Source organism: Uloborus diversus, chromosome 6 (assembly GCF_026930045.1).
Source record: "Uloborus diversus isolate 005 chromosome 6, Udiv.v.3.1, whole genome shotgun sequence".
In the NCBI taxonomy this organism is placed as follows: domain Eukaryota; kingdom Metazoa; phylum Arthropoda; class Arachnida; order Araneae; family Uloboridae; genus Uloborus; species Uloborus diversus.
The window spans coordinates 45109791-45124945 of NC_072736.1; the positions used below are offsets into that span (position 1 = coordinate 45109791).

Sequence of the window (15155 nt, forward strand, 5' to 3'; positions counted from 1 at the left end):
ATTTTATTTTTTTAATTTAATATAAGTACTTGTACTACTAACTACTGTAACATATTTCACATAAAATATAAGTGTCAAGTCCACCCTTTATGGTTTTACAACAGGATACGGTACACAACACAACACTACTTCATTTAAGTTTCAATTGCATCAATTATTTCCTTTCAAGAGAAAAACAAAACTGCCATCCTCCCAAAAAGCGCAGCTATTGCACCACTGGTTGCATCCAATGAGATCAGCGATCGCACAGTGCATCAGCAAAAATCGTAATGCCAGCGAAACAGCGATAATCTTACGAATCTAGTCTTTCACTCTACCCCTTCTCCCGCCAAGCGAGCTCAAGTTTCCACTATTGTAGCTTCTCTCCAGGATACTATATAGAGCTCAATGCTCGCAAAACGTCAGTTTACTAACAAGAGTGCTGCCATAAACCTTTAAAAGGTTGCGTTCGACGAGGTCGACCGGGAGCGACCGGTTAATTAATCACGTGACAACTGATGATCACTTGCTCCAATTATCAACCAATCAATAGCTGAAAATGGTAACCGGTGAGATAACCGATAGATGATAGAACGCTGCGGTTTGTAACCGGTTACTTACCGGTCGACCGGTGAGATTCGTCAAACGCAACCAAAATAAAACGACACAATTTAATTTCTTACATAAATGGGTGCTTTGTGAGTTTTTTCTTTCTTTTTCAAAATAAGAATAAAAAAAAGTTTTAAAACGTTGCAGCCGTTTCCTCGAAGGAGAGTCCCTTTGTCTTTCTTGTCTCGTAGAATATTGATATAACGACTTTTAGTTTGGCAATGATGTCAACGAGCACGAATTATAAACAAAACAATGTCACTTTTTTTTCTGATTTGAGTCATTTTCTTTGATTTAGGCGAAAGTCTCATTATCCATTCACTTTGATTGTTTTAAAAAACGTTTCCATTAGTTTCAAATCCAACGGTTTTGCGTTGTTATCAGTATATTCCTCACTCCCAACATTGAGTTTGTAACTGTAGCACAAGTGTTTGATGTCTCTTCCTCTATGATACTTAGAATACTTAGAAGCCTACCAATAATAGAAAACACTTTCAAATCTGTTGAAAGTTTAAGCTGTTTTTGCTTGAGTGTTTAGTTTTGTTAGAAGTATTTCAGTAATGGAAGAAGAAGTAAAGGAACAGATGGAAGAAGATATAGTTAAACGGTTCGAAGTCCCACCAGGAAAAATTTTTGTTAATGATAGATGGAATGACTCGGAACTATTATCTCTGCTTTCCCGTAAGAAAGAAAACTGAAATTTGTTGCTAAAAATTGAATTTAACTGCGGATTATAACTCGAGATTTATTATTGCATAAAACAATAATAACAAAACTACATAAGATTGTTTTGCACAATCCGCTTTATCATTTATATTATTCAATCAATCACTTTATCATTTATAGTTCAGCTGCAGTAGTTTTTTCGGTCTGACGCTTGATATTTTATACTTTGCTTTTTGCTATAATTAGTTTCGCGATCTATGCAGGAGTTGTACATTCAATAAAACTAAAAAACTAACGTTTGCTGCACTTATAGTTCAGCTATCATAACTTGAAACAATTTTTTTTTTTGTGAAGATAAACCTTGTTCTTAACTCTGCAAATTTGATCCGAATAAACAAGGTTCTACTGTACTGTCAAATCCCACTTTAGCGAACCCTCAACAGATTGACTTGGAGAATCGCTTTCGCTATAACCAAAGGTTCATAACACTGATTTTTTTTTTTGGGGGGGGGGAAGGGGGGAATCAAAATTTATGCATGATGCTTCTAATGAAGGTCTTAATTATATGATATATTTCCATTTGTAATTAGGGTCATAAAGTTGAATATTACCACTAACTATGTTGTACTCAACAAAAAGAAAACTAAAAAATATGTTGTTTTTTTTTCATTTGCAGAGATGATAGAATTAAGATTATTTCTGCAGAAGTGTCCCCCCCCTCCCCCAAGGGCAAGGGTGCACCCCTCTCCCTCCAGACTGAGGATAACGCAAACTAATATTTCAGTCATAGCGTCTTTTTTTTTCAAAATAACAGCATAAATTGCAGCTACAAGTTCATCAAAAATAATATGATTTTGACATCTGAATGACTTTTTTCCCCCGACATCTAGTGTATCGGAGGGTGGGAATAATTTTCCATAAATTTCTGCTTTAATTTTGTAAACAGAAATCAGTTCTTTCAGGACATCATAGGTGACAGCAGGATCTACTCTTCAGTGTTCTTAGGAATTTCTCACATTAACAAACAACTAAGACTAATCTAATTTTCTCTGATTTCAAAGGTTCAGAGTTACATTAATGGTTAGTTTCATTATTAAAAATTCCAAGTAGGAAATGAAATAATTTATATCAGAGCATCTAGGAATTAAAATGTTTCCTTTGATAATAATTTCAAGGTTTAAAAAATGTATTGTACTGTTAGGCTTAACTTTTAAAAAGTTGATATATAATAGCAATCTAAGTGGGCAGGTTTGGGATGCTGTCCCACCAGTGTACAGTACAGAAAAAGGCTATTTCATTGTATACTTAATAAAGTTGACGAGGGTTTAAGTGAACTAAAATTGAGAATAGGGCTTCTGCTCTTGAAACAGCAGTAGAAAATGTGCTTAGTAATAAGATTTCAATTAGAGAGGCTGCTAAAACATATGGATTGAGTGAAAGAACTTTTTAGACGCTATATCAATAAATTGGAAAATAAATATGGAACTTAATAAAATTTGTTTGACTGTAAGTTTGTAAATAAAGATTTTTTAATCAATTAGGATTAGTATTTTTTTATTCATTTAAGTTTTTTTGCTAGTGTCTGAAATTACTCCACCTAGTAGGGCAGGTTGGAACGGTGTAATGGCTTTTAAATTGTTTTATGAAAATATAATTTTATGAAATAATGGAGTAAAATGAAATTTAATTGAAGCAAAAATGTCCAAAATACATGTTAAGTTTGTTGAAAATTGATATGAAAATTAAATTTCTAAAAAGTGTCCCAAGGTGCCACACCTACCCCTACATATTGACATATTTTTGCTCCCACTTTTAAAATATAAATGAAAAATCGGGAGATTAGGTTAATAAAATATTTCCGACTTCAAATTTCCCATATTGATGTATCATTATGGCAGTATTTATTGATGACTTGATAACAATGGTCATTTAGGTGCATGTGTGTTTTTCATTTTTTTAATGCACTGAACTATAGCAAGTAAGAATTTCATTCATATGCTAATTTATTGCGAATTTGCTAACTATGTTTTGATTGTTTTTGCATTAATAATAACTTTTCGATGTAAGTCTTACAAAATGATCACTTATCTTATTTCATGTTCTATAGGTCGAGTTCAAGTGCAAGTTATGGCTTCCATGGATTTTATTGATTTTTTCCCATGCAGTGATTTTGGTGTAGTTTTTGTGACTGAAGGTAATCTTGTTGCTGGAACTAGGTACAAAAGGAATCTTGTCAGGCTAAAAAAAGTAATTTTTTTTAAATTCTGAATTTGGACAAGTTTAGTGATCATTGAAAGAACTTCTTTCAGTATGTAACATTGTATGACTTGCCAATCAGGGTTGGTATGAAAACCAGTTTTTTTGTTTTAAACCAGGTTTTTTTTTGGTTTAAAATGGGTTTATTTGGTTTTTATTACTATTTGTAAGAAAAACAATTTTATTTTAGGAAAATCATGAGGATTTTATGCATTGAGTGCTGAGGAATGTTTAATATTCGTATTTGTACTTAATTTCTTTGTAATTAATTGATCAATTAAGAGTAAAATCTTGTAAATTCATTTCTTCATACTTAGAAATTTCTATAGGAAAAAATTGTTTGAAAATCTTTGAATTTTTTTAAAAATTACAATACATAAATGGGTCTTGATATTAATAACCAAATAAATAATTTACTGTGATATTCAGAAATTATTTATTACAAATAACCATGAATAAATTCTTCCAAATTAATTTTCTCATAATCATAGCTATCTACTATAAATAAAAAAATTTAAGTAAAATTAAAATCACGCATTCTTAAACATAGAAAGTATTTTGCCGTATCTATAAATGAATCATAAGTCTGATGTACACTATACAACTTTAAAAATCAAACCTAATGTGTCAGTGACAACAATTACAGAAACAGGACGAGTAGATTTTAAGAAAATCATTATGTTTTTTCCATTATAGACCTGGTTTAATGCATTTAGGAATACAATTTTTTTAGCAAAGGAAAAAAAAAATTAAAAGCTTCAGTATGGAAATATTTTTTTAACATATTTTAATAATGATGACTCATAAAAATTAATTTTTTATTGATTCTTCCACCATTCATACATCATGAGACTTCTTTTAGTATATTGGAATAAAAAAAATTCTTTGAAAAATGAAAATTTCGCGTTTTTTTTTTTTTTTTTTAAATAAGAGCATACATGGATGTTTTCTGTTTTCATAATTTTATACATTTTCTTTTCTTGTCCTGACTGCATTGTCTATCGGGGATGCAATAAGTGTGCATGTATAAGCGCAATTCTATGCCTACTAAATTCTTATACTTCTTTAGTTATTTTTTTTCTCTTGTCATTCAAATATTCTAGTGTTATGATATTTTTACACTATGCATCACTTTAATGGTACATAATCTATCTCAATAAATCTTAAGTAATCATGCAAATTAGATATGAAGTTTTGGTTGAAATATGCTTTTTGGACTATTTTGAAATGCAAAAGACTGAAAAATCATGATAACAAAAAAATTATAAAAGAGCTACTTGAATTTTTTCTCGGTGTAATTTTAGAAAAACTTAGTTAGTCTGCCTTGTATATTTATGTACCTAATAGGAAAGCTACTTAGATTTAAAAAAAAAAAAAAAAAACTATTTAGCAAACCTGCATTACCTTAAAAAATGTAAGTTTCTAAATTTATTGAATCTGTAATTTATCTATAAAGCTTTGCTAGTTACTTTGCATTAATTAGATTTTGCTCTTTGCAAAATATGTAAAATTTATGAAAACATTTGGGGGAAAACAATGAAATTTTTCAAAAAGAAAAAAAACATTTTTGAAAAAAACCACATGGTTTCAAAGAAAAAAAACATTTTTGAAAAAAACCACATGGTTTCAAAGAAAAAAAAACACTTCGTTTAAACCACGGTTTAAAACAACATGGTTTAAACCAAACAACCCTGTTGCCAATTACTTGATGTAAAATTTTTTTATTAGAATTCTTAACTTTAAAATAAAAAAAAAATAAAAAAAATCTATTTTATGCTGCAGCTTTAAAATCAGTTATAAAAGTAAGCTTTATGAAAACCAGAAGTGTGTTAAGTTGCTGGAATAATAAATTTAAAAATGAAAATTAGATTTAGAATGAAGGTATTTATTAGTATTATGAAAACAAATGTCTATGTGGTTAAAAGTAAGATTTTATGATGCCAGAAATCTACAAAATAAAAAATAGGAGGAGATGGTGCACATTGGTCTGCTTTTCTACTTTTAATTTTTTATCTTGTCAAAAAACTAAATGAGCAGTTTGATTTTCCACCATGAAATTCATTTAACACCACCTCAATTTTTTTTGAAAATGTTCAATTCATTAACTTTTTTTATATTAATTTTTTAACAGAACTCTGTGAAGAGCACCAACGTGCCCTGAGCATGGGGTACTTTGGTTCGTAGTACAAAAACAACTTCTATGACAAGGGGTCCCAAGCTTTTCTGATTCACAGCTCCTTTGGAAGAGTTAGAATTTTCCCACAACACCCTAACCTATCTCTATTATATATGAATATATTGAAATATTTTTTCTTTTCTCAAGTTGTGTTGTAGCTTTAATTTTATGTAAAAGATAAAATATGTCAGATAATTTAGACTGTTGCATTTCAGCAAAATCTTATATCTTACTTTAACTCCTAATTATTTGAAGCTGGATCACATTATATTCTAATTATTGTTTCAAATCAACATATTTTTGAATGTTTGATAAATTACTAATGTACAAACACTTGATACTTCATTACGTACAAATAAATGAAGAATCAACAAAAAAATATGGTTAACTGGTGGTAATTGTTAGAATTTATTAAAAAAATTCCAGTCTCAGACATGATTTTTACCATTTTCATGTGAATGACTTTTCTATCAACATATGTGCCTTTACATGTAGGATTTTCAAACGAAATCCCCCTCATCTTCTTCCCCCCATTAAAATTTTCTCACTATACTGAGCTCCTGTATTAAACAAGAATAACTGAACAGTTTATTAATTTTAAATAGTAGGGGAATATGGAGCAAAGTGAAATAGTTAAGATGACTGAGCTTTCTCAAAATTAACTGATTGGATATTTGTTTGAAAATTACAATATAAAGAAAGAACATTGTATTTTATAATAAAACTTGCATTGAAATATTGTTTTTTATTTTTGGCAGTAAAATTGTGCCTTCAAAAAAAGTGGAAAATGTTCTTTTTTTTTGATGGAGCAAAGTGAAAAATATTTTTCGAATAAAATATTATTTTTTCGATTGTGAAAAATATTTGTCAACAAAATAATGAGCAAATAAAAGGATAATTTAATAAATGAAAAGATAATGAAACAATAAACTAATAAATTAATTTATTAATACATAAGGATAAATAAGTGAGTGAATAAAATAGTGAAGGATTAAGAAAATAAGTAAAAGAATAAGTTAATAAGTGCATTATTAAATGAAGAAATGTAAATAAATTTGTTAATAAATGAATGCGTAAGTGATTTAGTAAACGATTGAATGAGGTAATGAAATGAACTACACTCGAGTCCCGACTTATGCGAGGGATGCGTTCAGAGACCCATTGCGTAACTCAAAATTTCGAGTTGTGGAAAAGAGTTGGTATAAGATTTTTTTTATTAGCATAACTAATTATTTAGGAATTTGTAAACACTACTCAACCTTTTTAAAATAATTTCTTGACCATATAGTTCCAATTTTTACACAAAGAAGTGAATTTATATTTTAAAAATGTTCTATTATTCCACCTAAAATATTCTTAGGTTGCACAAAATTATTGATCAATGAGGAAGAGAGACACGTGCATGTAAATCAACTCGTCAGAAGAAGAGGAAGAAGAAGAAAGATTAATGAGTTGATCTGTTTTCTGCCAAATTATTTTGTGTTATGGGCTAGAAATTTGTGTTAATGCTAAAATTTGTTACGCGTGAAAGATTCGCGTTTTAGCCATTTTTTGTAAGTGGAATCACGTTGTAGCATGAGTCGGCTGTATTTATCTTTGCGCCTCATGTACTTGACTCATTGCAAAAGATAATAAAAATACAAATAAGTTAAACATTAACTAAATTAATATTGTACCGAATATTAGAAGTTCCCAATTAATATTAAAAATGTTAGTAACAAGAGCTTTAGCATTTGATAATATCAAAATAATTTCTCACTTACAATAAAGTTTTACAATTTGAGTATCAATTTTTGAAAATTGCTTGTATATCTCAAAATCATATGCGTTGATTTTGAGAGGTAATTTTTTCGTGACAGGAATAGATTACATATACTACTACATAGGTAAAATATTACTAGTTAAGTGGTACTAAAAGCGGAGTAAATATTTCACCATTTCACTTACCCCACGTTCCCCTACTGAAGTGGCTTGAACATTTTATTTAAGCTTATACTATAGTATTTCCTGAAATCAAATTAAATATTATTTCCTGTTTTAGGCCGCATTTGAGAAAAGTGCAGCAATCATTGAAAGGACTGAAATTAGTGAACAACATTTCAGTTCTGTGCAACAGTTTGCTGTTTTGGAGCTTGGATTAGGAATTATTCCTGTGTCTGGGATTCAAGAATGTGCACATGCTTTAGTTGCAATAGTATGGTTTGAATTTGAAACATTGTTTCTGAAAAATTTAATTTTTATTAGTAACACCTAATGATTATACTGCTGTAGGCAGGGCCGGATTTGGAAGTGTGGAGGTCCCGGGGCAACGAAGGAGTGCAGGCCCCTAATCAGGGTTCGAAAAGGTCATCATATTTTCGAAAATATCCGATACTTTGATATATACCCGAATATTTTAATATATGTGTATATATCCGATATTTTCAACCCGTGAAAGTTAGGATAGTTTGTAAAAATTTTACTGTGGGGGCCCCTTTGTTGTGGAGGCCCTGGGGCATTAGCGCCACCTGCCCTCCCTTAAATCCAGCCCTGGCTGTAGGCAAGTAAAAGGCAGTAACTGCAAATTTTAAATTTTTTTGCATCTTTGTCATCTATTGTATGTCAGCTTTACTGTACAAGCTTGCTTATTTGGTTTCCGAAGAAAAAAAAAGTCTAATTCTCACAATTCCTTATTGTTAGTATTGAATCCAAAAGGCGTTTCCTTAAATATCTCTAAAGCTCATTTCTGCGGATACTGTCTTTAACCTGCCCAGGGCAGGTATGCACATAAACTTGTGTGTTCAATGGCTTGATTTTTTTTTAATTACAAATTTACATTGTTTCGTATGGTCAACTCTCTCAGATCCACATAGGATTCAAGATGAAAAAATGACCCTTGCATTTGGATGTTGCGAGAAATTTGTCATAACTGTAACATTATCAGTGATAATTTCCATGCCAGGCAGCAAAATTTTCTTCAGTTTTACGCGAGGTAAATTCAAAACTCAGAAATAGTCTGCGGGATAATTCAACATTAGATTAATCGCTGAACCTAAATCCTCCCTGAGAAATACTTAAAAATAAGATGCTGAACTGCAAGTACATGCTACCTGTATTAAACCTCAGAAAATATGTAACAAATCTTCGTTAGCTGAAATTCAAGTTTTTTTTTCTTTAAAAAATTCAGGTTTTTTTTTTTTTTTCTCTCCTTTAACTAAAAAAAATTTGTAGATTTTGTCAACAATTTGCAACGTATGTCACAGCATTGCTATTTCTGCTGCTGGGATTCCATGATTATTTTTTGACACAAATCCTGAAAATGTTATTGAATTTTATGAAAAATATCATCAGAGTTTGGGAAGATTAGTTTCAAGAAAATAATCTGTAATATTTACAATAAAAAATAAACGAAAAGCGCACAGAAATTCAAACAAAATGTGCTTGCAAAATTTAGAAATGCGGTTGTGTGTCGTGCAAGTTCAGAAGTCAGGAAATAAACTGGCAACGCATCTGCAAGTGTGTATCTTACACAAAGCATTTCAAGCTACAGGGGTATCCCTCATATAATATGGTTAATTGGTTCCATGTAGTATCGAAACCGTGTTATTCAAGACTTTTTTTATAAATGTTTTTTTACTCATTTTTTAACCTAATTAATCATGTACATATCATAATCATGTCAATGTGTACCATGTTATATCGAAACCGTGTTATAGGAGATCTTGAAATAATGTAAATCAAGCAATGTGTACCATGTTATATCGAAAACGAGTCATAAGGTGCTAATTTTATAATAGCTGAAATTTTGGCTCAGTAGAACATACAAACAAAAACTGGCAGCCAAGACCCATTGATTTAACAAGAAGAGTTATTATAAATGATAAAACTTAATTATTTTACATACCTCAAATTAAAACTTATGCACAACAAGAAAAACCTTATCCGCTTTTCTTTCTGTACAAAGGACAAAATGCATTGTATAAGAAAAAAAAAATCCGAGCTTTTCCATAGCTATAAAGTTTATCTGAGCAACAATAACAAAACAAAATTTAAAATAAAATAAATTGAATCATTGTATTTATTTTATTTCATACTTTGTTTCGACTACATTTTTTATTTACCGTTTTCCAAATTTAGCTTATGTTTAATCCTAATGTTATTTTCTTACAATGCATTGGAAACAAAATAATATTCACCCTTTTGCTTTTAGAACACTGTTGACCAGGGTTGCCAGACGTCCCGGATTTCAAGGGACAGTCCCGTAATTTAAAAAATTGTCCCGCGTCCCGGGGAACTTTCATACAGGACGGCTAATGTCCCGTATTCTGGCTAATAACAATATTTTACAAAACGAGACATTTTAAGGGAGAAAAAATAAAGTAAAACAAAAAAAAGTGAAATAAAGAGCAATAAGAAAATCTTGTGGCAGCAAACACAAAAATTATTTTCGTTTTAAATTTGTTTTTGTTTTGGCGGCAGATCATGAGGAGCCGAATGATTGCTTCCTCTTTGCTCATTGACTAATGTTGGAAATATATCCATGCGCATGCGTCGTCAATCACAATGAAAACGATTTTTATACTTTGATCGGCGACATTTTGTAAGGTTTAATGCTTTGTTACGATTGAATTTTATAGATTCATCATGAGGAGACGTTCTACAGTGGAAATCACCCCTTAAAAATACCCAGGGTTTGCCTGCAGCCTCAAAAATACCCCCCCCCCCCCTTCACTTCTAGAAGCCTGTCCCGTATTTACTGTTTTTAAATCTGGCAACCCTGCTGATGACAAAAATCAAGTATGTATTTAAAAGTTAAAAGTTAGTGTTATATGGGGAAATCAAACTTTTGAGCCCAAGACAGACAATTTTTCGTAAAAGTTTCATAAAAAAAAAGTTAAAGCTTATTACAGTTGTTTTCATACTTTTTTTTAACAGTGTATTGGACAAAAAATTCAAGTTCTGCTTTTAAAATTCGTGTTACATCAAAACTGTGTAGTTATAAATTAAAGTTTTGTACCGTGTAATATCGAAACTGTGTTACAGGGTTTGTACGCTCCTTCAAAACTCCTCCAATACTCCTTCATTTAGGAAATTATTTTGAAGGGCCCTTCAAACTCCATCATTTTAGTTTGAACTCCTTTAAAACTCCTTCTTTCTTAGTTCAAGACTACAGTGCTGGTAAAAAAAATTGCATCACCCTTGCATTTTCACAACAATGGGATTATGCAAGAAGTTTTGGTCGACCAATTAACGATGAATGTATGTGAAATTCTGCAAAACTTATGAAATAAACATTTAGCAGCAGGAATCTGATAATTGTTTACGTAGATCGGGGCTGTTTCTGGGCTACGCTGAACCTGTGTGTGACTTTAGAGAAAAAAAAATTACTTAACCCCATGTCAATTTGAGTCTAATGGCAGGATAAAGGTTTTTAAATTGTTACTTACCAGTTTTGCCATATGGCCCGAGCAGAATCATCCTAGAAAATGACGTTTGGAACTAAAGTAAAGTGATCCCGGATAGTAGGAAGCAATTTTTCCTCCAAAATGCCAATATACACCTGAGCGTTTACTGTTCTTGCACAAAGTGAAGCCCACCAACTCCTTTATCAGAAATACATCCTCAAATCATCTGGGATATGGGATGCTTGACTGTGTTGAATGCAGTCGGGATTATATTACTCTCCTTTGCGGCACGGATAATGCAACTTTTTTACCACCACTATATATAGCTATATATATTCCTCTATGACAGTAACTTGGAATATTTCGATCGACAACTTATCTATGTTACAAGGGCAATTTTAATGTAGTAATTTCGTATATTATTTTCCTCACACAGATGTGATTTACAAATTGATCATAGAAATTATAAAAGTTGCAGGTGAAAGTATTATTAGATGACTGAGACATTTCATAAATGAAGTAAACCGTGCTCAAATGGTGCTTGACTATTTTTTCAAGTTAAATGATCATTGCTTTTCCCTCCACTCCACTCTCAGCGGCAAAAGTCAGTTTGTCTAATTATTATTTAAATATTTAAAAATACATAAGCAGATGTACAATATTACGTGATTGGGTTAAAAAAACAATTGTTTAGCAAATCGCAGTTATAATGTTGTAAAATGAGTCATTCACATGTGATGTCATGCCTTGAGGGGAGAGAAGAGTTCATGAAATTGTGACAAGGGGAAGAGAGAGGGTAACAAAAAGTAACATCACGCAGTTATTATAACAATATGTTTTTAAGAATATGATGTGACGAGAGGAGGAGGAGTAAGATCAAGTGTGACATTTTGTGACAAAGGTGGAGGGGGTCAAACATGTTTAAAAAAAAAAAGTGACATCATTTAAGGATAGCCCATTAGTACTCCTTCAAAATCTCATTTCAATCCTTTAATACTCCTCCAAATTCCTTCATTTTATTTCTGAAATTGAGTACGAACCGTGTGTTATAATAATCGCAAATTTGGTACCGTGTAATATCGAAACCGTGTTGTAGAAGTATCGTGTTATACGAGGGACGCCTGTACTTTCATTTCCCAAAAACTGCTAGATCTATGTGCTTGAAAATTTGTATGTCTAATAAAGTTCCATTGAAGATCTATAATCCTAAATTTCATGAATATACCTCTTATAGTTATAGAATTGTTAAAATATGAAAAGTCATTTTTTACACTGACTGGCTTCACTTGCTCATTAAAATATTTACACTCTTCCAAGTCAGCCAAGCCCCCAGTTATCAAAATGTCTTCGAAATTACTGATGAAAGGAAAAAGTCCGTAAAAGTAGAGAGAGGAAAAGGGAGCAATGTATGTGCACAAGCTTTTACATTTAATATTAACATAACCTTTAATTTAGCTTTTCAAAAACATGATATCCCAACAAAACAAAAGGAGCTTAGTTCTGTAAAAATGAGGTTCGGGATAGGCATTATCACTGACAATCACCAACAAAAGATTTCAAATCTATTGGGTACCAAGTTCCATAGCAGTTCCTCATGACATTAGACTGTCTTGTGTTCTTCAATTCATTTAGAAAACAATATTTTACTTTCATTGATATTGGATTTAAAACTTGGCAAATCATTTTATAATGGAGTTGTCAAATGCTTTGAAAATAGCTTATTGGTGACTAAAACTTATACCACAAGTTTAAAATCCGGTATCAAAGAAACTAAAAAATTGTTTTATACTTTAAAAAACAAATGATGTCCGTACTGATGTTACTGTACTTGATCAAATAATTACAATGAGACATTTTAGAACTGATGTATATCTATATTTTGTAAATTCTAAAATCTATTTTGTGTGTAACTTCTCTGAAGGGCACAAATAAAATTAGTGATGCTGCATCGTTTTATGGATAATATATAATTTGAAAGATTCAGAAATGAAGTATTTATGTTTTTCACAAAGTCATAAGACCTAATTGGGTGCCACTCCCACCCTCCAGGAAGGTGTCATCCAATGCAAATGCAACCCCCCCCCCCCCCCCCCAATAGTGATGCTAATTTCTTCAAAAAATAAACATAAATTAAAATATTTGAGAAATGTTTCAGAATTGAATTTTTTATATCTCGCAAATTTATTTTGGGTGTTACCTCCCAAATGGGTGACACCCAAGGCAAAATGATTCCTCCTCCCTGTAGTGACGCTACTGATATACATGTTCTCATGTGAAGCAAGTACTTACCCAAACACTTATCATTTCACTGGAAAGAAGCATTAAAGAATTAACAGCAAACCCTCATTTAATCTGAAATCTATTAAACCTCACTTTGCTTAATCCATTTAGATGTACATATTGTGTAAATGAAAGGCGAGTTAGCAAAGTAACGTATATTTGTAGGCCTTATTTTGTAATGTGTTTTTGTTATTTTCTCTTATTCAGTTTTATGTTTCATTTTCTTGATTTCGAAATTCAATTTTTACTATGTGCAGTAGTTTGTTTATATATCTTAGCTCAATTTATAGGTTATTTTTTATAATCCGTACTTTAATTTATTCAGACGACTTTCAGGGTTCGTAAACTCCTTTAAAACTCCTTTTTTAGTTCAGGACTATATAATTTTCCTCTGTGACAGTGATTTAAAATACTTCAATCAACAATTTAACATCCTCACAAGGGCAAAGGTATAATTGACGTAGTAATTTCGTATATCTATTTTTTTCATAAAGATGTGATTTACAAATTGAGCATAGAAGTGGTAAAAGTTGAAGGTGAAAATATTATTAGATGACTAAGATCTTTCATAAGTGAAGTAAAACATGCTTAAATGGTGCTTGGTTATTTTTTCACGTTTTATGATTATTGCTTTTATCTCACTTTCAGCAGCAAAAATCAGTTTGTTTAATTATTATTTAAATATCTAAAAATACTTAAGTAGATTTACTGTATTAAGTGATTGTGTTAAAAAAACAATTGTGTAGTAAATAGCAGTTATGGTATTGTAAAAAGGGTTCTCCACATCCACAAGTGATGTCATGCCTTGAGGCGGAGACAGGTTCAATAAATTGTGACTAGAGGAAAAGAGGAGACCAAAAAGTGACATTACATAGTTATTATAACAGTATGTTATAACATGTGACAAGAGGAGTAGTAAGGTGAAGTGTGACACTTTGTGACAAAGGGGAAGAGGATCAAATATCTTTACTAATAATAAAGCTGAAAGTCTGTGTTTCTGGATCTCTGTCTGTTGCACGCATAGAGCCTGGACCGTTCGGCCGATTTTAATGAAATTTGGCACAAAATGTGTTCATAACATACTGGTGAACATCTCAGAGCGATTTTTCGAAAATTCGATTTTTTTTTCTATTCAAATTTTAAAAGCATTTTATCAAGTTAATTTTCATAATGTGGGCAAAAAATTACCATAATATGGACAAACAAATTACCATAACAGGGACGAGCATATTGACATAGAAAATTGGCGAGAAATTCATCATCTGTTATTTGTTACTATGCAGGCGAACCAAATGATCTTTTAATTTTCTACTACAGGCAAAGCCGTGCTGGTACCACCAGGATGAATAAAAGAGCGACATTATTCAGGGACAGTTCATTAGTACTCCTTCAAAATCTCATTTTACTCCTTCAAAACTCCTTCATTTTATTTCTGAAATTGAGTACGAACCCTGTATGGGTTAAGGAGGTTCTACTGTAAGACTAAAGTTCTGATATTAAAATACTCAATGATTTATTTTTGTTTATGTTTTGAAGGAAGCCATAGCTTTTAAGTTTATTTACAAAAACCTGGAGAAGTCCATAAATTTGGTTTCTCAAAGTTAGTGGGACCTCTGTTTTACTATGTAAAAAGTTATTTTCTTCCTCAGACTTACTTAGTGGGCACTCAATTTTGTCCCTAAAGGATTTTGAAAAGTTAAAAACTGATTATCTTTTTATCTTTAAAACTAGGTTACTGTTCATAGAATTTGATCAAGACCACAATCAGCATCATGATTTAAAGGGAAGCATAGCACTTAAGTGGT

The 15155-nt window shown here is 31.2% G+C and overlaps 1 protein-coding gene across 1 annotated transcript in view; it reads left to right on the forward strand.

Annotated features, from left to right (window-relative positions):
* The first annotated feature begins 1026 nt into the window (after nt 1–1026).
* The window catches only part of LOC129225230 (Fanconi anemia core complex-associated protein 24-like), a 33378-nt gene continuing 19249 nt past the window's right edge, over nt 1027–15155 (forward strand). Inside the window, exons 1-3 of the mRNA XM_054859805.1 lie at nt 1027–1269; nt 3362–3501; nt 7728–7880. Of these exons, the coding sequence (XP_054715780.1) occupies nt 1149–1269; nt 3362–3501; nt 7728–7880 (414 nt within the window). The 5' untranslated portion in view covers nt 1027–1148. The remainder of the gene's footprint in view (nt 1270–3361; nt 3502–7727; nt 7881–15155) is intronic.